The sequence below is a fragment of the Diadema setosum genome, chromosome 6 (genome assembly GCF_964275005.1).
Source record: "Diadema setosum chromosome 6, eeDiaSeto1, whole genome shotgun sequence".
NCBI classification, from domain to species: Eukaryota; Metazoa; Echinodermata; class Echinoidea; order Diadematoida; family Diadematidae; genus Diadema; species Diadema setosum.
In genome coordinates this window covers 16,439,621-16,466,619 of record NC_092690.1, presented here as the reverse complement: position 1 = coordinate 16,466,619, position 26,999 = coordinate 16,439,621, and the positions used below count along the sequence as shown (strand labels likewise).

At 38.4% G+C, this 26,999-nt stretch overlaps 1 protein-coding gene across 3 annotated transcripts; it reads left to right on the top strand.

Annotated features, from left to right (window-relative positions):
* Positions 1–1,993: 1,993 nt before the first annotated feature.
* Positions 1,994–26,300, top strand: LOC140229983 (heat shock factor 2-binding protein-like). Of its 3 annotated transcripts, none has more exons than XM_072310180.1 (10): positions 1,994–2,004; positions 15,341–15,448; positions 16,497–16,641; positions 17,061–17,164; positions 19,879–20,028; positions 20,293–20,428; positions 21,052–21,175; positions 22,300–22,403; positions 24,368–24,468; positions 24,811–26,300. In XM_072310180.1, exons 3-10 carry the CDS (start codon positions 16,518–16,520, stop codon positions 24,919–24,921), a joined length of 954 nt encoding a protein of 317 aa, XP_072166281.1. In that variant the 5' UTR covers positions 1,994–2,004; positions 15,341–15,448; positions 16,497–16,517; the 3' UTR covers positions 24,922–26,300. The 3 variants fall into 3 exon arrangements, with proteins under 3 accessions (XP_072166281.1, XP_072166280.1, XP_072166279.1); XM_072310179.1 differs by lacking the exon at positions 1,994–2,004 and adding an exon at positions 5,250–5,405 and having other exon boundaries at positions 19,885–20,028; XM_072310178.1 differs by lacking the exon at positions 1,994–2,004 and adding an exon at positions 5,250–5,405.
* The last annotated feature ends 699 nt before the right edge of the window (positions 26,301–26,999 follow it).

The following is a 26,999-nucleotide window of genomic DNA, read 5'->3' as shown; positions in this document are numbered from 1 at the left end:
ATTTTGTTTATGTTCGGTAAATATTATTACTTGTTATGGTCTGTAATTGGGTATTTAGGTATCTGCTTTGGTATTTCTTCCCCTCAGCTTTTTCTCCTTGATATTCTGTTTCTGTTTTATCTGCTACTTCATCATCCTCGACAAGTGTAGCAAGAACAATTTCTTCATCCTCCTTGTCGACATTTGCCTCTCGTGAATTGCATCTGCCTTTCTTGGCAGATCATGTTTAGTCGACAGCGAAACAATCGGCTGCATCGGCGAAGGTGATCGAGTTTATAGCGGCGAGTGCGGGATTCAAGCGCACTAAGCACAGGAACAGCGCAGTCTTAACATTCAAACAGCGTTACTGACAACGAAACAACGTAGGCCTGTGCTAGAGCGAGAACGCAACGTGCAGAGAGCGTTGTACGCCAGTCGTTAAGTGCATGTCTTCTAGGGTATGATATTATAGAGCGCCTATAGGAAGGATGGTGTTGCAGCAGAAAAGTTGTCCTTTTATTTTTTTTCCAGCGGCCGGAGTTACTCATATCCTGGTTTAAATGACCTTGCTATACGTTCACCCCGATGTACAGTGTATTATTTTGCTGTTACGATTGTCCCTCTTGCCTTTGGATCCAAAGTTGGAAAATTCTCAAAATTTCTTGCCGTTCTGGAAAAAACAAACTAACAAACAAACACCGCTTTTTCTCTGTCGTCACAATTATGCTGCCCTACATAGGATACTTCCTATCAAACCATCCCTGTCGGCCTAGGGCATACGCTTTTGTCACTCTTTCCTGATCTGATGAATCGGCCCGGGATAGTACTATGGTTCCAGATTGTTACACAAAGACAATGTATTTTTCACTCATCATTCTCCTTTTTCTATTCTACTACAAGCAACGGCATTCCCCGCCTTTTATTCGTTGAATAAGAGTGTTAGTATTTCTGCTCTAAAAGTGCTCAAAAGGCGACTTTGTCCAGAACACTTGTTTTTTTTTTCAAATAGTCCTTATATACCCTGGGAGGGGAGATCACCCTCCCACACCTCCCCTGCTCAAGGCCGTGTCACACCTTTCCGGGCAAGCCTTGCGTGCGACTTACAAAGAAAAAAAATTTGCTACCCGGAGGTCCCCAGATGAGCCGCACATGACAGTACCTATAGCACGTATCTCACTCGTTGTTATCCGTATAGTTGCGCACGCAGGTCCTATTTACCCGCAGCCAAAAAAGGCCCTGTCACACCTTTCCGGGCAAACTACGCGGGCTTATTGCTTATGAGGATTTTCCAGCAGGCAGGACAAATTTTGCGGACGGACAAGGATTTGGGCGAGTTTCGCGTGCGTCCTACATGCTGGATCCGTTCTACGTGCATTCCATGTAACCTGCGTGTCAGGCGCATGGGTGGCGAGTGAGGCTGACAACTTGGTGAAGGAATCCCTCTGAAGGAATTTGATATGGCAGAACTCCCACAGAATGCCATTATCTTGCATAGATGCATAGATCCACGCCAACCTACGTACTTCAAGCGGGTCAACTGCTTGTGAATTGCGGCAGCTACTGGCATCATACTGGTGTTTTGCGTGGGCCTCTGCAGGCAATCCCCGCGACTCAACCGGAAAAGTTTTAGTCATGCTCAAAACTTTGCTGCAGATAAATCGAACTTGCGTGCGCACCTCCTTGCCATGCAACTACTGGCGAGATACACACTAGGTACTGTCAGGTGCGGACCAACCGCGGAGAGCTCCGCGGGTATCAAATTTGTTTCCCAGCAAATCAACCCGCAAAACTTCCCCAGATACGATATGACAAGGCCTTGAGCATGCTCAAAACTTGTTCCGAGTGAGACGCGGGGTTTGTCCGCAGAGGTACACGCAGAACACCAGTATTAGACCCTTACCGGCAGCACCTTGTAGACAATTCCAACGCAGGTACTTCGCAGTTCCCGTATAAGTCGCTCGTAACAGAAAATGGATCGGTTTCAAAGCTCTCACGCAGGTCACGCAGAATACACGCAAGTAGAAGGTAAGTAGCACACGTCTAGCAGGTAAGACATAAGTGCGAAACTCGCAAACATTCTTGTCCGCCCGCAGAAATTTGTCCTACGCACTGGAAATTCCTTCTCGCAACAAGCCCGCGTAGCTTGTCCGGAAAGGTGTGACACGTACGGCCTTCAGTCGCTTCGCTCTCTCGCCGCTTGACTGGGGGTTAAAGCGCACCATTCATAGTCAATACTTCTACTATTGTCATTAAAAACCAGGGGGTGTTTCATTTTCCTCCTGTTTTTTTTTTTCTTTTCAGGCAACCAATCACGATCTTTTATTCATTGAATAACAATGTTTAAGTTATTAACTTTTTTTTCAGTGCTCTCAAAATGCGACTTTCGAACATGGGCCCTAGAGCATTTTTACAGTAGAAACACTAACTTAAACATTGTTATTTACGAATAACAGATCGGGATTGGTTACCTGAAAAGAAAAAGGAAAATGAAACGCCTCTCTCTCTCTCTCTCTCTCTTTTTTTTTGGGGGGGGGGGGGGGGGGGGGGTGGAGGGGGTTGAAAGCTCACTAGCTACTCCGGCGCCCTAGGCCTCACGCTCCTTTTCCGGGCTCCCATAGAAACCTCTGTTAAATGCAGCATATTCCATAAATCATAAAAAATCAATCGAATCGTAGATTTTTTTTTTTTTTTATTGAAGCAGATGAAGGGAAATTTTCTCTGCTTTTAAGCAAACAACATATTTTGGGATGTTTTCCAGCTCTGAAAAACGTTTAAGAGCCTCCATACGAGACTAGTCATCCAGTCACTCTCAAAAACGATAAAAATAGCAAATTACCTCATATATCAATAAAAATTCATTAAAAATACAAAAACCCTGATTCATTCAACTTCTTCATAGCCTGCAGAAGCTCCTGTCCTCAAGCAATGTCAAACACCACCAAAAGTGGCAATTTTCCACTTGACTGATTTTTAATGATTTTTTTTTGTAAAAAATAACACAATATTGTACCTCATCTTCGTACTGCCTTCCCTGTAGGCAATGCGCGAGTTGAATTAGGACGAATTAGGAGCGTGAGGCCACTATTGTAAGATTAACTGTAATTATGGTAGGCTGTGTGTGAATTAAATAATATTCTTACTATTATGTAAGAATAACAATTTTGAAGACTTTGTCAAACAGGCATTAATCAAAATAAAATGAGGGACGATTTTTTTGGGTAAATTTTGATGGCAATTTGAGGTGAATTCTGAAAACATTTGATAAAATTGAAAAGAGAAGCCAATGGTATACCATAATTTTAAACACTGATGCTCTGCCATAGAGCTGTATGTAAATACAGCTCTATGTGCTCTGCATGTTATGATCATGATGCGCGCACCACCGCCCACCGGTCACCAGCAAAGATGCGTGTATGGCAAGCCGTTTGTGTAAAAAGTCGATAAACTCTGTTTATCACTTGATAAACTGAGTTTATCAAGTGATAAACACAGTTTATCAGAAAAACTGTGTTTATCAACTGATAAACATTGTTTTTCAAGAAAAACTGAGTTTATCAAGTGATAAACAGAGTTTATCAGAAAAACTGTTTATCAGCTGATAAACTGAGTTTATCAAGTGATAAACAGAGTTTATTATAAAAACTGTGTTTATCAGTTGATAAACTGAGTTTATCAAGTGATAAACACAGTTTATCAGAAAAACTGTGTTTATCAACTGATAAACATTGTTTTTCCAAGAAAAACTCTGTTTATCAGAGAAAAAACATAGTTTATCGGAAAAACTATGTTTATCAACTGATAAACACAGTTTTTCCGATAAACTCTGTTTATCAATGATAAACTGAGTTTATCAACTGATAAACACAGATTTTCTGATAAACTCTGTTTATCACTTGATAAACTGAGTTTATCAACTGATAAACACAGTTTTTCTGATAAACTCTGTTTATCACTTGATAAACTCAGTTTATCAGAGAAAAGCAGAGTTATTCAAACCTTCTCGGTAGTGGGCGCTAGTATACAAATGATGCACAGGATAGAGTGCGTTAGTGGAGGCGTAGCGCACTCGAGGGTATTTACAATGTAGCGCAACACGCACTCGGCTTCGCCTCGTGCATGTTTCACAATTGTAAATACCCTCGAGTGTGCTGCGCCTCCACTAACGCCACGAAATAATCCTGTGCATCATTTGTTTTATAAAATGGGTCGAAAACTAACAACATTTTTCACGTACCTATGTGGATCAAGATGTCCGAATATGTTCGTCCCAAACACGTCGCACTCGGAAATCCCGCACGTAAAATACTGTACACGGTACAGATAAGAGTATACGTACGCCACACATGTTATGCACACAAGAAATGCCGGCCCGGCAACCCGAACTAGAAGTTGTTTACAGGATTGACAGCGCGTATAGTAGCGCGCGACGCACTTGTAACAACTGATTGAATGCGCACTGCTAGCGCAAACATTGTGACGTACGTCGGCCGTGGATACGGATGTTAGTGAGAAATTAATATAAGCACACGTGACTCATTTCAGCGCTTCCAATTGGCTACATTCTTGAACCCATTTTATAACAGCATTTAATACGCAGAGCCGTCTGCTCTGTTAATACGTGCATGTACGTAGATCTACAGCTAGTGATGCCATACACGGCACTGTATATGTACGCGGGGCCAGCCGGGAAGCGAGCAGCTGCCGGGAAGTGGACAGGCATAACTAGCGCAGCGATACATTGCAAGCGCTAGCGCTGCGATTATTATCAACGAGCGGAACATATCAAACAGTGAAAACGCCCTCTCTTGTGGAGAGATAAATAACTCTGCTTATCAAAAGTGAAAAACTCTGTTTATCAACTGATAAACTGAGTTTATCAGAAAAACTATGTTTATCAACTGATAAACTCTGTTTATCAGTGAAAAACAGTGTTTATCAACTGATAAACACAGTTTTTCTTTGATAAACTGAGTTTATCAACTGATAAACAGAGTTTTTCTCTGATAAACTGTGTTTATCAATTGATAAACACTGTTTTTCTGATAAACTCAGTTTATCAAGTGATAAACTTAGTTTATCAGATTGATAAACAGAGTTTATCGCTGATAAACACAGTTTATCAGAAAAACTGTGTTTATCAGTTGATAAACTCAGTTTATCAAAGAAAAACTGTGTTTATCAGTTGATAAACACTGTTTTTCACTGATAAACAGAGTTTATCGACTTTTTACACAAACGGCTTGCCATATGCGTGTCTGGCAAAGAGGTTCTATACATAACCTCGCCTCTTGGTGTCTGGTCTAGATCTAACGCACACACTAGCAAAAGAAAAAAATCAGACCCAGGGCCAGACAGAGCACGAAAACGCCTAGCTAGCTAAGTTAGACTAGTCTAGACGCTGTCTCGTTATGGATGTCCTGCAGATTGTGAGTTTAAATACCCTAACACGACGTTTGTGTGTGATAAATATTGATTTTATGATATCGTCGCACCTTTAAGTTTTGACGTGTTATCTTGCTATTTCCTTTTCCTTTTCCTTTTCTGCAAACAGTTTTTGTAATTGTGGCTGTGCTATTTACGCATGGAAGTTGCACGATTTGGACCCCGGCTGCTAACAATAATATAACCCCGGCCCTGGGGCCGAGCGATGCACTGCTATTAATCGTATTATTATTAAAACGTTACACTAGAAAGCCCCTATAGAGAGGTGTCTAGCAGTAGGCCTAGGCCTAGTAGTAATATACGATTAGGTACCTAAATTTACTAACGGTTAGTAACCAGACTGAATATAACAGCTACGTCTTGGGGTTGCCGGTACGCGGTCACCCGGTATCTGGGAATTCATGCAAATACATCGATCATTGTGTTGGGTCTAATAGTTATCAATCTAAAACAATGTTAGATAACTTCAGATCTAACGTTAGGATAGGGAGTAGGACCTAGGGTAGATCCAACTGGGCCCTCTAGTGTTACGTCGTGATTGTGATAGAAGCTCTATCTAGACCAGCTAAAGTTAGGGTAGGGCCTAGTGTACTAAAACAACTGTAAGGGCTATCCACTCAATCATATGGATCCTTTGGTTGTAGGACCCTACTTTTTTATGTTTTTTATCTTATTTTTTCGGTCCTACTAATTGACGCAAACTAATGCAAATTGACGCAGACTAGATAGAATCTAATGCAAACTTAATGCAAACTCAATGCAAACTACTAATCAATGCAAACTAACGCAAATTACTAATTAATGCAAACTAATACAAACCGCTAGCGGTGAAAATTAGGGTTAATTACAGCACCTGGACCTGGCTCCAGCCCTCTCGAAACTGATATTGATCAAGCAAATCCATCCTATCGAAGAATGACTAACGTCACGTTTACTTCAGTATATCAAGCAATATCTCACCTCTAACAGTCAACAATAACTGAAAAAAAAATTGTATTGAAAAGTCATCAAATTCATATTTTTTGACCAAACAGATGTCGTTTAGATTTTAGTTTGCTTTCAAAATTCAGAAAATGTAGAACAGAATGAAGCGTAGAAATACGGACTGTAATGATCGATCATTGATGGCCGAACTTCTGATCAATGGAAACTCAACGCAAACTCCAAGCAGGAATGTCTCACCCATAGCTCCCCTGCTCCAAGACACAACGCTATCCTAGGGTCTATCCTATGTGAAAACCTAAGTACGGTAATATCGATTACAAATATCGGAATATGACACCCGAAATACTAATGAATGCAAACTCAACGCAAGCTGCAAGACACAGCGCTATCCTATGAGAAAACCACATAAATCAATTCTAAATTTCGGAAAATGACACCCCGAAATACTGGCGTAATAAATTCAAACTCCAAGACCCAACAATATCCTATATGAAACTGACCTAAATCGATTACAAATATCGGAAAATGACACCCCAAAATCTTAATTAGTGCAAACTCAAGACACAATGTCACCCTGTGTAAAAACGACCTAATTCGATTACAAATATCAGAAAATGATACCCCAAAATATAAAACAAATGTACATTATTGACAACCTAGGTCTCATGGAAAGTTGGAACAATCAAGCATCAAATCTCACTTTAGCAGAAGCAAAAGTTTAGTTAGCGGCAGATTAAATTACATTTATAAGGAAGAGTGGCGCGTAGATGTAGAAGAAATTTTAATCCTCAATGTTTGCACTATCGAATTTTGAACCAGGAGCTTCATTTTATGAAATACTTCAAACACTTGAATGTTTCACAAGGAAATTTTCATGCAAATTCCGTTGTGCTAATCACAAATCCCAACTGTTTCTGGAAGATATTTATAATCAATTCACTTCAATTCAATTCAATTCATTTTAATCGTTCAATAAAATAAAAATAAAAAAACATTACAGGAAATTCAGTGCAGGATTAAAATACGAAGCATAACATATATATATATATATATATATATATAGAGAGAGAGAGAGAGAGAGAGAGAGAGAGGGAGAGGGGGGGGGAGGGAGAGAGAACACGAAATAGTACATGATAAATAATAAATAACTGAACATGCATGCAAAGTCAAACTGAAAAGAACAATCGTATGAAAACGTGGCATAAAACCGACTCAATTGGCATGATGTTAAAAACTCCAGAAACCTTCCCTGTTCCTACTTTCCCAGTCTCACCCCCCCCCCCCCATGTCAGCCCGCGATAAACTGAAACAATTTAAACCAACTCGCCCTAAAATACAACACTAGCTGATTAACACATACGAAATCAATATCAGTGATTATATCATCATCTACATTTCTTTCTACATTCCACCATTGTATTGCACATAATCACTTTACAATGCTGAGATATACAGTGCGTATAAAAAAAAGGTAATCCAACTTTGGAGGGCTACTATTTTATAATTGTCTGCTATGGAGAGCGCAATGTTAGTTGTGAGGAAAGGGAAACTCTTCCTCTTTCCATTGATACCCAATTATGTTGACAAACATCATGAATGACTGAGCACATGAACCTTAAAGACAACAATGACAAATTGCACTTTTTCCAAGTTTGCGTGTTATTGCGAAGAAACAATGCATGTCTCACTGCATGGATGAGATCTGTCAGTGAAAGACTATCGAAATCGGCAGTTTTTCAAAGTCGCCCAAGAATCCAAACTGCGTGCGGTTAACATTTCTAATCGTGATCCCTTTCAAAACCTGAATCCTATTCCAATGCATGCAAACTCCCACCACCTGGTGCTATGTGAGGCAAGCTACTACGAACCAGGGAGGTGTTACAGAGATGGAGTGGCAATTCTTCGTAATTCATGCAAACACATGTTTGGGTTCAAGGCGTTACAATGGGATGTCTAGCATTCCACTACGCTTTGAAGTCATGCTCGGTATAAGGTACCGCTCTAGTTGCAAGACGAAGTTCGGAGACGAAGAACGCATTTCACCTTTCGTTGAATTACAAGCTTTTTTCACCGCAAAAGTTTAAATGAAATACTCGAATTAATAAGAATTGATTTAGAATAGTTTAGGAAAGAATTCAATATTATAAACGTGTATTTCTAGTTTCTTCGTAATTCGCAAATCGAAATGAAATGAAAATTAGGCCCTCTTAAAAACCTAGTATTTTTCTATAATGCGCACATTTCCGCATGTTGATTTTTTATCTTTTAATAAAGGATATTTTGATCTTTCAAATAAAGTTCTCCGCTAAAGCGTGTTCCAGCGTGTTTTTAAACTACTTGCTGTTAAAATTGTGAGTTTTAGGGCCTACGCTGCATTTTGATTCGCTGCTCCAATTCAAGGTACACAAATTCATTGTTGCCATCACATTGAAAGAAAGAGCGAATTGCAGTAAGAGCAAGTATTTCTAGATGTGAGAGCGCTAGTCCCGAATATTGATGCTCTCTTTTGTCAAAGCACATGGTTAACACCTGTAGTTGAACGCATAACTTCTCGGCAGTGCCGCGCATGACTTCAAAGGAGAGCAGTAGTTGTCTCTCCTTCTCTAGCACCTCCCTGCAGCGTTGCCAGGTCCCAACAGAGCAAAATCACCAAAAGGCATGTGAAAAATCACCAAAAGCCATAAAAAATCACCAAATTTGGAAAAGCGTAGGTAAGGCTAAAATTTCAAAACAAAATTATGTCAATAAACCTTTATCAAACACTCTCCGCGAGTCTTGGTGCAATTTACGGTGTGCAGTAGTCACACACACTAAATGCAAAATGTGTACGTTTGTGTTAATTGGGATATAAGAGTGTTTGTGTGGACGTGTGTTGAGTGACAAAAAAGGGGCACATGTTATGTTTCTACAGGAAATAAGGGGAAAACTTTGGGCAAAATGCATTTTCGTTTTCAATCAGTGTGATTATTTTTCATTGGTCTCAAAATCACCAAAAAATTACCAAAAATCACCAAATTTTGATTTGGTTACCAGGCTAAAATTTTGTCACCAAACAACTTCAAAAATCACCAAATTTCACCCTTTTTGGTTCTCGAAATCACCATCTGGCAACACTGCCTCCCTGTACGAACATTACAAAATAGGCAACCTTATCACTCGCTGCCCTAATGACAAAATACCGTGTCTTCATTAGTGCTATCGAAATCAGCACTTTCTCAAAGTCACCCAAGGACCCAAGATGTCCTCTGGGTGCCCTATATGGACAATACCCCGTGTCTTCATTGGTGTCATCGAAATCGGCCGTTCTTGAAAGATACCTATCACGACGTCCGTCTGAGAGGTGTTACAGGAAAAAAAAACCCCCAATCATTTAAACAATCTCTCCTTTATTTGTTTATACCCCCAGATTGCTCCGTGTCGCTTAGAAGTTACACGCTCTATCGCAGGTCTTATACTGAATTGCTTTGACCATGGACATTCACTCGTTAATACAGTTTCTGTCAAAAGTGGTGCAATAACATTTTAAACATGCTTTCCTACTTGGATCCCATCATGACAGCCTGCCTGGATAAAAACAAGGAGGCGTTATAGAGCGGTTTGGAACATGGAACACCAAAGCCAGAAGAAAGGCTATATGCTATAGGGCCTACGCATAAATTTGCAAAAGAGCGAAGAGATATCACTTCTTTTCTAGTAACCACCTGCCTGCGCCACCAAACTGAGTGCAGATAACATTTTCTAGTTAAAGGGAACGTAAACCCAAAGAGCAATGTGGATTGAGTGAAAGCAGTAACATTAGTAGAACACATCAGTGAAAGTTTGAGGAAAATCGGGCAATCGATGCAAAAGTTATGAATTTTTAAAGTTTTGGTGTTGGAACGGCTGGGTAAGGAGACTACTAGAGGGTATGACGTATGAGAGGACTACAACATGAAGAAAATATAAAGAGAATTCAATAGAAATTCATTTTTCATGAAAATTACACATTCCATCAACTTGATACTGACATATGTTAGGGGTAACACTTATTACCCCTGCTTTCTGAAAGCGGTTAGTCAAGTACTCTTTCATTTTGCTATAAAAGTGACTTTTTGTGGAATTCCTTTTATATTTTCTTTATATTGTTGTCCACTCATACGTCATAACCTCTGGTAGTCTCCTCGTCCAGCGGTTCCAACACCAAAACTTTAAAAATTCATAACTTTTGCATCGATTGTCCAATTTTCCTCAAACTTTCACTGATGTGTTCTATTAATGTTAATGCTTTTACTCGATCCACATTGCTCTTTGGGTTTGCGTTCCCTTTAAGTGAATGCTTTCCAAAGCTAAATTCTATTTAAGTGCATGAAAACTCTGACTGCCTTTTGCTATGTGAGGCAAGCAACGGCGAGAATTACAAAGGAGGAAACAAACAAACAGGTCTCTTCCTTCAAGACAAATTTCTTGTCGTCTTTATTGCTAACAACCAGAGATTCAGCAGATTTCATACGCTATACGCAATCAAAACAGCTTGTGCTTTACATGGGGCCTGTCATAAGAATCCTGCAAACTGAAAAATTGAATTCTTTGATTACTCAAGCAATTATCGGCACCTGTTGCCTTTGAGACCAACTTCTGTAGACAGAACCAAAGGGGCAAGATGTGTAGACCTACTCCATGCCCTCATGACGAAATCCTTTTCTTCACCAATGCAAATTGAATCAGCAGCCCCCCCCCCCCCCCAGCTCCTATTATATTTTATGTAATTAGTCGTAATATTGGTCTTAGCAGCCATATTGGAATTCAAAATGGCGGGCAAACCATTCGTCAGACAGATCACATTATTCCATTTCCTAACCAAGCGTGTTATAATATTTATGTGCGACCAATTTCAGCGACATTCGACATTTAGAACTTAAGATAGGGATTTTCAACTTTTTGGTCGAGGCGGCATACTGAAATTCAAAATGGCGGCCATTCGATATGTTTGTCAGACATTTCAAATCCATCCGTCACATGAATTTTAATTTAGCATGTCCAAAAGCCCTTGTGTACGAGTCATTAAACTTAGAAGCCAAGACAAGAATCTTTAAGCCCTAATTCTTTCTTCATGGCGGCCGACCCAATGGTCATGTCTCTTGGATCCTGCAATTTTTTAAATCAGCGCCCCTAAAATACCTCTAGAAATAAAATGTACTCATTAAGATGCACATAATCAGATGTCGGCGACGATCATATACATCAAAGAAAGACTGCAGTGAACAGTCCATGCATATTAGGTCCATGGTAGGGCAAGCCTCCGGCAAGATTTGCAACTTTTGTGAATCATAAGCATGCATGATATTTTAATACATTACCTGTCTATTCATATCAACAAAGAAATAAAAACAGCGAACATTTTATGCAGGAGAGGAATATGAGCTTTTATACGGATTCATCATCTCATCTGATTTGTCTATGGTTGTTCATTATGACTTTGCTGGAAAATCGTGAAAAAAAGCCCTGATTTCCAAGTTTTCCATAATTTAAAAAAAAAACATATATCGTTAACGTGCTTGGTTGATGCCATTATTTTACTTATCAAAAGTCATGTTGAACAAAGACTCGATTTTCCTTTAAATAAACTATGGGCCTATATTGCAAATGCATGTGGACTTTGCGTTGATTCATGATACCCTCGACGGCATGTGCAATGACCAAATGAATGTCTAAATACATGTCATGTTATGTTTCATAATAGTCTTCTATTATTTTTCTTATACGCCCATTAAAAAAAAACAACACACACTTCAAAACCAAGATCCTATACCATTGGCCTTATTTGTCAGTCATTTTCGGTACTGATGATTAATGAAAGAAATTGGAATGTGGCTTTCCCTAGCCTAACTGTCATGCTTCTGTTCAAAAGACATTGCAGTTGAACACCCAAGTTATGTCCACTATATAGTGAAGATGCAATCCAATGTCTTTTGTTAATCAAGTAGTTCCTGAATCTGGGAGCGTTGTGAATGTCAGGGGGGCTGAGAAAACAGAGGTACAGGTATGTACTGTATACAACAGTTTCGTAATCAAAACACCACTCTGTTATGGCGAATACTCTCCACTACTATACCCCCCCAAAAAAAAGTGTTGGAGAAGAAGTGGAGTCTCTTCGCAATTTGTGCGAATAGCATATATGGGTTCTATAGCAAGACAAACCCTAACGCTAACCCTTAGCATTTCACTGGCTTTGATGTTCCATGCTCCTCGCCGCTCTTCCATAGAGTTTGGATATATAAACCAAAAAAGAGGTTTTTGATTTTAAAAATTTTGAACTGTATTTCAGAGGAAATTTTGAAATCTTGTATATATGCAACTTGGTGGTAATCGTGTATGGAATAATATTTTTTTCTTCTTCTTCAAATCTCCTTGTTATTAATACCTCCGGACTGAATATCAATGTCTCATAAAAAAGGTAATATCTAACAATCTTGCGTATATTTAGTGCGTATGTTGTTTGCCGGGTTTAACACTCAATTATCAGATCTTTTGAATTTAGTATTTTTTGTCAATTCCGTGTTTCTGCCTGTTTAGTCGCATTTTACAGTGAAAGAAGTACCTATTTTACTACATTCCTTCGCGTGTCCTATATTCTTTGTACAGTGTACAGTTGCTGCTGAAAATGTTGGAGGGGCAGCGCATTGCTGCTGGCTAGGCATGTTGTATTTTAAGAATGATGCATACTTAAACAGAAGTGCTATCTTGGGTCAAAGCAATAACGTATTTATCAACACCTGCGGCAGAGTGCATAACATCTCGGCGGCATGGGGCATGGGCAAAAAAAAAAAAGATTCTCGTTTCTTCTCCTTCTCTGACACCCCCATGCTACTGTCAATGACGGGTAATCCCGGCACGTAAAAGTAATGCGTAGTTTGCCAGAGCGGGTAACGTTTCTTTATTCAAATGAAGCCTTTCGACCGTCGAATATCATGCAAATAATGCATATAAAGCTCGGAGTTGTTGCTATGCTTTACAGGGATTCGCAGAGATTCGCCAGAGCCAACTTTTATTTTGAACACGTCAAAAAAAAACAAACAAACAAACAACAAACAAACAAACAAAAACAAAAACACCTGCTCCAGCGTATCTCTGCGAAACTAGCTACTGGAAACAAAGAACTTCAAACTCGGAGGTTGTTATGAACCATTCTTAAGCATTAGCAACGGATTCGAACGCATCTCAATTTTTTTAATTCGTTTGGGCATTCGTTGTCTCGATATGCCTTTAGAGAAGGAGCGGAATCTCTTCGCACTTTGCGCAATTTTTTCGTAGATTCGGACAATTGCTTGAGCTAGACCTTTTGCTAGACAAGCTTGTGCTTTTGCTTGAAGCAATTGCTTACAAGCAATTGCTTGTTTTATGCATTCGGCCCACTATCAAGGGGTGTCATTTTCCGATATTTGTAATCGATATACGTGGTTTTTACATAGGATAGCGCTGTGTCTTGGAGTTTGCGTTAAGTTTGCATTAATTACTATTTCGGCTTTGAATGATCGATCATTAAAATCCGTATTTCTGTGCCTCATTCTGTTCTACATTATCTGAATTTTGAAAGCAAAATAAAATGCAAACGACATCTGTTTGGTCGAAAAAAAATATGAATTTAATGATATTTATATAAAATGATTTTTCCAAGTTTTTGTTGACTGTTGAGGTGAGATGCTTGAAGTAGCAAGTATACGTGACGGTAGTTCTGTATCTGGGTGGACTTGCTTCAGAAACTTGTGGATGTAGATGCCGTAATAGCTCTCCTTCCTCTAGGATTTTTTTGTTTCAAACAATATTTTATTTCGATTCCATCCATCATCCATCCTTGATTACAATTGAACATTCATTTGTTGTTGCTAGCTGCGTGACATTTCAAACATATTACAAAATACTGTATTACAAAGTAATTCTTAGGACTGTCATTGTGTCAATTTCTGATTATTCTACTATACACAAATAATACACAGTAACTGGTTCACAAATATATTCATCATCATTTTTGATAATGGGTCAACAAAACCAATATGTATGTGCAATACGCAATACAAAATATACCCATTAACTGCGTTCATATACAAGTACTCGTCACAGCAGTAATTATTAGATAATGAAATCAATTATTCTTGCATTAGTTTGCATTAGTTTGCGTCAATTAGTAGGACCGCATTTTTTGGTGATTCCTCCTGTAAGTGTGTGTGTGTGTGTTCGTCCCTCGTTCTCGAGGATGACCAATGACATCAATTGGCTCGATGGGTTCGGAGGTGGCTGATGAGGCCAATCTGGGCAAGAAAGCCTCTCCCACAGGTAGGGCAGAAGTGGGTAGGGGCTACACTGCTGGGGTTGGCTGCTCTTGCTTTTCGCATCTGGCGTTTGTGCTCTGCCTGCTTGACGCGCTGCTCCTCTGCTCTACGGGCCTCTACAGCAATAGCGTGGCGCCAGGAAGGGCGATCTGCGGCAAGTGTCTCCCAGGACTCGGTGTTGATGGAGAAGTCTTTTAGGTAGAACTTCAGGTTGTCTTTGAAGCGCTTCTTTTGTCCTCCCACCTTACGCTTATTCCCATCAGCGAGTTCCCCATAGAAAAGCTTTTTCGGGATGCGGTCGTCAGACATGCGGGTGACGTGGCCTGCCCATCTCACCTAGGCCTTGCGGATTTTGGTAATGATGCTGGGGATGCCTGCCCGCTTCAGTACCTCTGTGTCCGGAACTTTATCCTCCCAGCGGATGCGAAGGAGGTTGCGGAGGCATCGCATATGGAAGTGGTTGATTTGCCTCTCATGTCTCCGGTACAAAGTCCAAGTTTCGCAGCTATAGAGAAGCGTGGTGAGAACAACTGCACAGTAGACTTTCAGCTTTGTTGAAAGGCTGATCCCTCTCCTCTCCCAAACATTTTTTCTGAGGTGATTTTTTTTTTTTCTGAGACATTTTTTCTCCTGTAAGTGTAACGTTACATTGTCTGTACTGACTGTAGCACGGCCTTCTGAATCTTGTGAAGAAGAGCTTCTCGCATGTTGCAGAGGAATGGACATCACTGAAACATGAAATCGAATCTGAGACACAAGGTCAAGGACACAACGGGGTAAGAGCTTGATTAACTTAAGAAATACATGAGACATGGCTTGATAAGAATTAAACTGCCACTTCCACTAGATCTACTGGAGAACTTGTTTATTGCAATCCTGGACTTTATAAATGTTATGTGCCCTCCTGTGATATTGCTAAGTAGCTCATGAAATATTGTGAATGTAGATAACTTTGTGGGAGAAAAGAAGAAAATGCATGACTTGAGAAACTGAAAGTGAAACCTTTTAAGAGTTTCTTTCAGGCCTCGGTTCTGGCTCCATTCCTTGCATGTGTCTCAACAGCACATTTTACTGGCAAAAATGAAAATCCAAGCAGTAAATACCCGAGCCTGAGATCTGTCAACACTCACATCGGCATAAGCTACGACGAGCCAGAAAGGATCAGCATGTTTTTATTCTGTCAAGAGTGTAGTACAGTACTACTACTACTGCAGTAGAAAACAAGAAGTTGTAAACCCCTGGATTACCAAAATGATATACTGTATGATTTATATCCTACCCTGGGTTTTAATGACTTTCATTTTCAAAAGGAGTACAATTGGTAGGACAGTATGCAACATCAGGCTTTTTTGTTATCATTATTTCAACATCTTTTTCATCATCAGTTTGTTCATATCAGGGGAAGATGTAAAAGGGGGGGAGGTATGGCCTAGGTTTAATGTTTCTAGAAACATACAGACTACTCTTTGGTACTTGAAGCAGAAAACATAATTTTTATATCAAAGCTTTTCCAATGTTACCACATTTTCTTTGTTATAGATTCTAGACCCAATGCATGATGAAGTTTTAAGGCCCCCTTCTTTGGCATAGTTTAATATGATGTCATATATTTGATGCAGTCTGTTCTCTTCAAAGGGAATGCAGTCCCCATGTGCAAGGAACACCGTTGGTGTTAGTTTGATTTGCAATTTCCCAACATGTTTTGAACAACTATGAACAGCCTGTTCAAAATTCTGTCAATTGCCTTATTCTATCATGAGAACTGCTTATTCTTTTGTTATTATTATTCAAGTTGTGAAATATTCCTTTCCTCTCCATCTGCAGTCAGATGACAATTCATTTGTAATGGTCAAGAGAACAGCAATGGCCAGCCTTCAGGGGCAACTACAAATATTGAAGGAAAATCTTCCAAGGATTGTCAATGAAGACATTCACATGGCTTTCACGACTAAACATGCTCTAGAGCAGGGTAAGAAAAGACATGACATGTTACTTATAACTGCTGAGTGATTTTTGTGATGACATCAAAATTATTACTTTATTAGAAACCATTGTTTATCTTGTCGAATTTCCTACTCATTTCCTACTCATTTCCTACTCATTTGCTACAAATTTCCTAATCATTATAAAATGATTGCAGAAGTGATACGTTAACATGAAACTGTTTGTTTTTCCCACAGATGGATTTGTTTTCAATATTACTGCCTATTTTTACTATTTCTGTTAGTTTTAGCAGAAATACAGTACAGTGATTAATTTTAGGTTTGCATTGCTAGCAGTAAATTTGTCATAAACACTATGTGAAGGAAACCAATGATAATGATAATACAGTAAGAGACTGCTTTTATTTTCTCGGTCTGTTTCTGCATATTTACGTGAAATACAAAGAATTAGATTGTGAAAGAAAAAGAGCAGCTGAAGCACAGAAGGAGAGTCTGCACTGGAAATCTAGACATGATGCAGCGAGAGGCGAGTATGAACAGGAGAGAAAGGTGAGGGCAGTGATTTCTGAAGAAATCAAGGCACTGTGTAGAAATATAAAGTTGTTTGTGTGGTTTGAAGTTTTAGTGTCATTTTATGTATTAATTGGTATAACAAGAGATTTTAACAAAATTATGGCCGTGTCAAATACTGAAAAGTTCTGTTTTTACCCATGGTAATTACGTCAGACAGACTTCTTGTAAGTCAGATTCAGAATATTTTGCCATGTTTATGGTAAATTTTAGTTGTCTGTAAGAACCTGAACAAAGCCTCTGTAAAAAGATATAGAATATGAAACCAGCTATGTGCTATTGATTGGTAAAGATTTGTCAAAGTAACAAATTACATGCTTGAATCGAAGAGGGAAGATAGCTCTTTTTCAGTCACTGAAGCAATATCATAGAAAGTATGAAAGAGATTGCATTATATTTACAAATTAACATTAAATGTGCCAGACCAAATCACTTAGACAGTTTTCAGCTTGATGCAACAAAGTTCAGGGGGTCAGGATCAAGGCCAAATCTGGGATGATTAGCCAAAATTGTTCAGCCATTTGTAAAAAAAAAAAAAAATACTGACAGCTTGTACAATTTTGCTTTCTTCTCTTGATTGTAATGTAATGCACTTTACACATGTAAATGCTAAGCATTTTTTAAACAAAATTGACTGTTTTTAAGAATAATTGAAGTTCAAAGGACAGTCAGAGTTTTTTGTTGTTTTGTGTGTTGTTTTTTTTTTTTTTTTTTTTTTTTTTTTAATGCCTCCGCCACGCTGTGGTGCCGGAGGCATTATGTTTTCGGGTTGTCCGTCCGTCCTTCCGTCCGTCCCTAATGAATTTTGTGGACAGCGTAACTAAAAAACCTTTTGAGGTATCCTAATGAAATTTGGCATGTATATGTATTAGGGGATGGAGTTGTGCCTATCAACTTTTGGGTGCACATGCGCAAGGTCAAAGGTCAACAGGTGAAGGTCAAATGCTTAAAATTTCACTATTTCCCCAATATCTATGCCATGCCTGAAGATATTTTCTTGAAACCTGGTGTATACATGAATTACTCAATTAAGATTCTCTGGTGAAAACTTGGGGTCATGAGGTCAGAGGTTAAAAGGTCAAGTAAAAATTGTAAAATGTCACTTTTTTCTCCGTATCTTCGAAATTGGTCAAGGTATCTTCATGGAACATAGTACATATGCATGTACTGACTGGCAGTGATTATCTAGGGAATTTGGGGTTCATGGGTCAAAGGTCAAGGGCAACACTATTTCCCTCATTTGTGCAATGCTAGCAGGATTAATTTTTTTAAGAACTTGGTGTACGCATGTATTACCTAATAGAGATTCTCTGGGAAGTTTGTTTTTTGTTGTTTTGTTTTTTTTTTTTTTTGCCAAAAAGGTCTAAGGTCAAAATGTCAAAGATCAAGTGAAAGTGCTGAACTTACTTCTTCCTCCATATCTCGGAAGTGGCTCAAGATATCTTGAAACTTAGTACCCCTTTATGCATGTTCTGCCTGACAGTAATTCTCTTATGAATTTTAGGGTCAAAGGCCAGCTGAAAATGGTGACAATTTACTATTCAATACAGAAATTCCACGTTTTCTCCATACTTTGAAAATTACTCAAAGCATAATTTTATGAAAGTGTCAAAGTCAAGTTAAAGTCCTTAAATCCCCAAATATGTGTTATCCTATTCATCCAATTAAACCTAGGTCAAGGAAGGTGAACATTCAACACATTTGTGACAAACATGTCATTTTAATATTTTGCCAGTTTTGTGAAAATGTAGTCACACATTATCCACATGTACTGTAGACCTAGCTATTAGGAGAATCATGCATTATGGCGGAGGCATACCAGTCGCCATGGCGACATTTCTAGTTTTTAATATGTGAAGGTGGAGCACAGCATGATACTTGTAGATGTAGGCCTACTGCTTTGCACTGTTCCACTGCAGTCATTCGGTAGGAAAGATTTTTCATTTTTCACTAAAAAAAAAAAAACCATCCCCCCCCCAAAAAAAAAAACACAAAAAACACCCCCCCCCCCAAAAAAAAAAAAAAGTTTTGTGAAGATGTAGTCACACATTATCCACATGTACTATAGACCTAGCTATTAGGAGAATCATGCATTATGGCGGAGGCATACCAGTCGCCATGGCGACATTTCTAGTTTTTAATATGTGAAGGTGGAGCACAGCATGATACTTGTAGATGTAGGCCTACTGCTTTGCACTGTTCCACTGCAGTCATTCGGTAGGAAAGATTTTTCATTTTTCACTAAAAAAAAAAAAACCCATCCCCCCCCCCAAAAAAAAATATATATATATATATATATATATATATATATATATATATATCACCAGTATTATTGGCTCTGTCAATTTTTTTTTATTTTTTTTTTAATCCTCACAAGGCCATCAGCCCAGTCAAGCCATGCTATGCTGATGGTGTCCTGCTTGTTGAGTCAAACATACTGCCTTTTATGATTTATGGAAACCTAAATATTTCATGATAATATTTGCTGTAGTATTTTATTTTTTAAAACAATTTTGTTTTGTTCCTTTTTAATTTAGTTTTGTTTTGTTCCCTTGTAATTCAGGTTTTTTTTCCAATTCTTTACAGCAATGTAATTCAGTTTGATTCAAGAAGCAGAATAAATGCAAACAAAGTGTGTGGGTTTGTTTTTGTTTTTGTTTTTGTTTTTTTTTTTTTTTTGCCATCATTGTCAGGAGAAGCTAGCGCTGAAGGGAGAGTTGTCTCAGTGTAACCAGCGGATGTTCATGCAGTCAGATTACTGTGCTGGGATGGGCGCTGTCTGTTGCACACTGCTCTGGAAGGCTTCTCAGCTGGAAGGAACCATCTCTACCTTGCTTGTAGGGGTGAGCAGCTTCACACTACTTTGTAACACATGAAATCATGTGAGGATATGGTTAATGATAACATAAAGGGCAGGCTGTTCATTTACCGCATGCTGCATGATGGAATATGTGATTATCTTGACCCAAGCAATAATTTTATATTGGCTGTGTCCCATGTATTGTTCTCTTTATGTAGAAGGAGGCAAACTGGTATGGAGTAATTTCAAATGATTACAAGTGTCAATAGAGATATCCTGGATTACTTCTATCATACATTTTCCTTAGTCCCAGATGCAGAACTTCATGTCGGTTGTTTGCCACACACTGGACAGCTTTGTTGCAACATACCAAGTAGAGGAAATTCCTTCTGAGCAGAGTGAAGAACTTCAGTTTGTGCTGGCTTTGGTTGGAACAATAACAAGTAAGACATTTGATAAAGACACAATGCAGTAGAGTCACCATTGACATCATGCAAGCTTCCATTTTGGACAAAGCATAACTTTATTAGTTGTGTCTTATCATTCATCATAGAATTTGAGTTCAAAGTAAAGACTGGATGTTCACTATATCACTAACTAGCACTAACAAATAAGCTTTATAAGGTCAATATATTATTTGATGCATGCAGTGCGATTAATTTTCCTGTCACGAAAAGCTTAAAATTGCTCAGAATTTTTCAGCAGAGAAATAAAGAAGAAGAAACAGATTCTTGCCTTTACTTGTTTGATAAACACCAGAGTGGTGGTAAAAAGGTCTGGGAATTTATCCATATTGACCGATAAAAATTAACATCAAAATGATGTAGCTTTGTAGGAAAAAAAAAAGAATATTAGATATATATACATGTATGTATGTGTATATATATATATATATATATATATATATGTGTGTGTGTGTGTGTCTGTGTGTATATATATAGTCTGAAAAGGGAGTGCAAGCGCCATTTTGCTTAGAAAAGCCAGGGCTGAGTGTTTCCAGCCCCAAAACAAAGCAGAACAGTGTGATTTTCTCCCCTCATTGGTTTGCTTGTTTGTTCACAATCAGATGTAGCAGCATCAGCTGAAGGCAGGGAGTACCTAGCTACAAACAGGATATGTGGTCAGATGGTGCAGACTTTCACAAGCCTTCTCTCAACTCCATCTTCAAAGTCCCTGGTGAAGTTGAAGGAGTATGTATGCTTTTATATATGTATGTTTTATATATGTTTAACAGATTAGATGTTGCAGCTGTTCCTTTCCTGGCATAAAGCAGCATCTATAACCTCACACATGCAGTCTCTCTCTCTCTCTCAAAAAAAAAAAAAGAATAAATGATAATAATAAAGATATATCTTAATTCATGTACTTTGCATTCCCGGAGGCTAACAAACTATAGATTCAACCAAAAGAGAGAGTGGAGAGGAAAAAAAGGCCTTAGGTTTATTTGTTCCAACTTCATCATGTCACTGCCTTGAACAGGGTTCAGTTCAGATAGCAATGCCTCTGCCCTGTAGGCAGTAAGTGACATGTTTAAGTCCCAACTAGTCCCTCTTTTCTCACTTGGTGTTTGTCATAATACAAATCAAGTGTGGAGTCTTTCTTATGGAGATCAACAGGAAAGGGGCATCTCTAATAACATTAAGAATATCAAAAAAGAAATGTTGGAGTCTTCATAAAAAACAAATATTGTTGCAGTGGATATTCAAATAAGGTATGGCTCAAAGATGAACTGAAAAAAAAAGTGGCAATGGACAAAAGATATGACATACTGTAATCTACAACTACAACAAATTATTTCGTGAGGGGGGGGGGATTTTTATTGTATCTCATGTTTCATACCATCAAATCATGCTTCTTTTCAAATGATACCATGTTTGCAAATCTTGTAATAGATGTGTCACTTCTAAGGAGTTATTATGTTTATGGTCAGCGCAAAGTCATATTCAATTCACAGCCAAGACATGCAGATATTCTAACCTTGAAGATTGATTTCTATTGTTTTGATCTTTAGCACAGGTCATTGTATTACTTAAGACTTTCATAAAATAGCTGCAGGTAATCCAATGTCGGGAGTGCTAAAGACTCTTGTATTGTCTCTTGATAACCTGTCTATTTACAAGTGTCTGATGCATCACAATGGCAGCAGATAGAACACATCTAGTACCATCTAGCACAGCATTAATCAATCCTGGCCAATTCTGCCCATAGAGATATTGAACATGAATTAAGGGTTGTCCTAGGGGAACTAGCTTTCTGCCACTCTAATACGAGGCATTAAACAAAAGATATCAATTTCTATACGTTTCATTTATAGTCTCAGCCTGATGGCCCTGTACAACCTGAGCATCAACCGGAAAGGACTTGGCATCCTCATCTCAACGAAGAGACTCATCCCTCTTCTTGCATGGCTAGTACAAGGTAGTAATGAATTTCTACTCAAGCCATTCCTATTTAAAAATTTCTCATCAATTCTATAGCAAAGCTAGCTTTAATTGGATCAAATTTCAGTCTAACATAGGATCATATGGCTCAACAATGTGCATGAGCTGTGCATTGTAGACTTTTGGTGCAACAGAGATTATAATGATGCTGTCAAAAGACCATGATATGTTTTAGCACATTTTGATTTTATTTTCATAAGTGCAGAGATTTAATTTTACAGCCAGCATTTTACAGTATAAGTGAAAACTTTTCTTCAGAACCTCATTTTGTAGGGCATTATAATTGAATGCTGCAGCATGGTTGAGACAGTGAAAGGCATGAGAGACAGAGTTAGTGAGCACCTTGCCAGACTCACTGTGTGTCTGGATACTTGTGTCAAATTGATGTTCTCCATGTTTGTCCTTGGTTTATAGACTACTGTGGTTGGGTGTTGCTCTATATACATACCTGTTTGTGCACATATCCCCCTTTTCATGCCTTCACCACCAAAGACACTGGAGGCATATATATTTTCCAGTTGTCCTTCCATCTGTTATCGGTTTTGTGGACAGCGTAACTTAAAAAAACATTTGAGGTATCCTAATGAAACTTGACATATGTATGTGTTAATGGATAAAGTTGTGCCAATCAGCTTTTGGATGCATATGCTCAAGGTCAAAGGTGAAATGTCGAGGTCAAAAACTTCTTAAATTTCACTGTTTCCTCCATATCGATGCAAAGCCTGAAGGTGTTTTCTTAAAAGTTAGTGTATACAATCACATGTATTACCAGTAAAAGATTATCTAGGGAAAGTCTTGGGCCATGCAGTCAAAGGTCAAGTTAAAATGCTGAAATTTAACTCTTTTTTTTTTCTTCCATATCTAAGAAATGGCTCAAGGTATCTTCATGAAACTTAGTACACATGCATGTATTGCCTGACAATTATTCTCCTGGAAATATTTGCGTCATTGGGTCAAAGGTCAAGGGTCAAATGTCAGGTTAAAATCCTAAAATTCTTCTATTTAATGCTAGATTTGTGCTTTTTTTCCATACCTGGAGATTATTTAATGCATATATTTAATAAAACGAGGTATAAACATGCATTGCTGCACAATGATTCTGTAAGGACGATTTTGGCCATTGAGACAAAGGTCAAGTGAAAATGTTAAAATGTCACAATTTATCTCATTTTTTTCCTAGTTATGCACCTCCCATTGCCAGCGCCCATATACTCTATAGACTTATTGGGAGAACGATGCAATATGGCGGAGCCATACCAGTAGCCTCAGAGACATTTCTAGTTTTATGTTGATACTGTAATACATATTTTATATTTCATGCATTCATACCATCTTCTCAGTAATTCTATATGTGCATTTTAGTTTTGTTACCCTGAGCCTGGAAAAATATTTGTGTTTCCAAATGCGACACCCTGACTGGCATGATGGCTGTATGGACAATTTTGTTTTTATTACACCAGCCATGAAATGCATCATTTTCCTACTACATGATTGTGGTCAGCTACCAGCATTTCTGAAGTTGCAGTTTTTTATGTAGACTGCAATATTTTCTTTTGGATTTCATAGTTTAGTTCAAGTTTCTGTCTTTTCTTGCTCTCTCATCTATTCATGGTAGTTTATTGGTTCTCAAGAGGATGTTTATTTGCATTTGACAAAATTATTGAAGGCATTTTTTGTGTGGGTGTGTGTGTGTAGTGCACAGGAAGGAATTTTTTCACTTAAATTCCCTCAAAGTCATGTCAATACCTTGTTTTATTGTACAGAAAGAACAGTTTAGATGATTGTATTCATATTCTATGAATGATAATGAAACAAATACCACTGGAAAAAAAGTGTGTGTGTGTGTGTGTATGTGTATGTGTATGTGCTCACTTATTGTAAGTAGTCCATCAATGAGAGACTGCAACACTAATCTAGTTGTGCTTTCCTTTCTAATACTAGCTGAGACGAGCCAAGACATCAGGCTGCATTCATTGCTCCTCATTCAATCACTCATTCTGGATGGCAGCAGCCTATCTCTCCTACATGAAGTCAGAGATCAGGCAAGTACGACAGGGTGATATCAGCAGTCACATTATATACTTAATTGTGAATCTTAGTGTATGTACATCTTCTTGGCACAGGGTGAAAAAGAACCAGCAGCAGCTAGCTAGTCTGTATTGCTACCAACACCAATGTATAGGTAGTGAATTGAGGCTCAGTAGGTCCCTATACTGGTAGATTTATTGGACTAATATATTTCATAGGATGAACAGACATGCTCTGAACTCAAATTAATCTTAGAAGAATACACCATTTCACAAGGGTTATGAAAAAATCTGAAACATCCCCTAAATTACTTGACAATAATATTACTTTTTTTCCAATCCCCTTCATTTCCACAGCTTTCACTAGACTTGCTGGAGTCTCTTGCAGTGGAGGCATCATCTGAGATGAAGGAGGTCATCGGAGAGGTCATGCAAATCATTAGTACCTTGAGCAAACATGAGCCATGAGTATTCAGATTAGAGTTTCTGTAATATCAAGAAATATCCTCAAAGGTTAAGGAGTCCTTCTATGCCACCTGTTGGGTCTTGACTCAAGTGCCAGCTTAGTACAGGAAGATTTCATAGTAGCAAGGACAGGTGTTGGTATAGCAGTGGTCCTGTATCCTCACAGGGAGAATGATTACCACTGGTATGCAATTGTATTATAACTTACACCAAAAAGTGGGTCTAGTGATGTCAACATACATGTAGTACTTCATTGCATATCCAGCTACATATGCAAAAGTGGTGATTGTGTTTAGCTTTGAAGACTAGTAATGTTTTATGTTTATGCAAACTGATGCAATGGATTTGGTAATGGTAATGATGTAATAAAATAAATCAGCTGAATAATAGTTTGCATGTCAGACGAAGAGGAGATATCTAAGCAATTGCTGTAGCTCTCTTTATGCAAACAGCTCACGCCATACATTGAACATCACCATAACACACAGAGGGTTAAAGATTACATTTATGTGTGCAGTATCATATTTAGATCTGTGTTGAGCATATGTTCTGACGTATTTCGTGTTTATCTCATGGATATTTGGTTTTCTTAGAATCTTTGCCATTCTAAAGTGTCTTGGTATGTTTTGGCAAAATTATAAAAAGCAATTCTGTTTTCATATATCCATGGTCAGTGTACTGTGTGAATGGAAACATGGTCCTTATGAGGATTGTTTACACTAACAAATAACTGTACTCACTCTTTGATTGTAAATGAGAAATGCCTACACTAAATGCATTCCAATAAGCCAGTTCACAGTTACGATCTGAGCATGTGCAGATAAAGGTCATTGCAGACCTTCTCTTGAAATTGATTTGCTACTGAGGCATTCAGAACCTAGATAGGGCTTCTTGACAACTGTGTTGTAAATGAACCAGGTGCAGATTGGCATTTACAGGTGAATGTGCATTCTTTTCAGCAACATTAACAAAAGCCATTCATGCAGCACTGACATGTAAATTAACACTTCCTGCATTGCTGTTTTCAACTGCTCTTCTTGAAGACTATTCTATGTTTTGCAAAGTCTGTGGTTGGAGAGGTCATTGCAGACTAGTGCTAACTGTGAACTGGCTTATAAGATATGGCTTCATTATATCACCCTGTCCCTTTCATTCTTCGCTGCCATGAGACAATGTACATAGCATGAAAAATAATAACAGCATTAATTGGTTTGCTTGTGTTTTAAGAAGTCATTGGCAATTAACCTGATTGGGGATGAGTCACAGTCTGTTAACCTCACAGTATAGCATCTCTGCCCATCCTTTACGAGTAACTAGATTGCACATCACTTCATTTGGTTCACTACTTTCTATCCCCAAGTTTGTGTGTTTGTGAGTGTGTGTGGGGGGGGGGGGTGGGGGGGGAGGATGTCCTTTTCATTCCAACACTGATGCGACTTTCTCCTTCATAATAATACAAGGCTTCTAATAATGTAAAAATGACAATAGCCTGCTGTACACACACAGTCAAAGTAAATTTGTGACAAAGACATTGTTAGACGCTGAAAATATAAAAAGGCAAACACAAAACTCTTGTAACCATGTAACTGTTGAGCGATGTTCGATTTGGAGATTCTTTTTGTTTTATATGTTGCATTTGTTTTGTTGATTTGTTTTTTTGCCGGTTTGTTTGTATGGAACATAGATCACATAATCTACGTTGATATTCACTAGGATGGTGTGGTATGAAATGAAGTCATACTTGGAGCTGGCTGTGACTACGTTCTGTCAACGTACCTAACATGGCAAAGTAATATCATTCCCATGGACACAAGCGGAACACGCGAGTCAGTAGTATGGTCACTACAGTGTTCACATAGTGAATATCAATCAGTAATAAAGATACTTTGAGTTGAAGTTTATACTGAATATTACCATTTAATCACCACGTTCTTGACTTTACAGTGCAGTGTTATTTCTTTAACAAACGTTAATAAAAGGCCAGAAAAGCTAAAATGGACCTAAAAAACTATCCTATTTCTGCTGTATTCTACAGTTTATTCAATAAAAACCAAATAGTTACAAGTGTTTCTTTGTCTTCT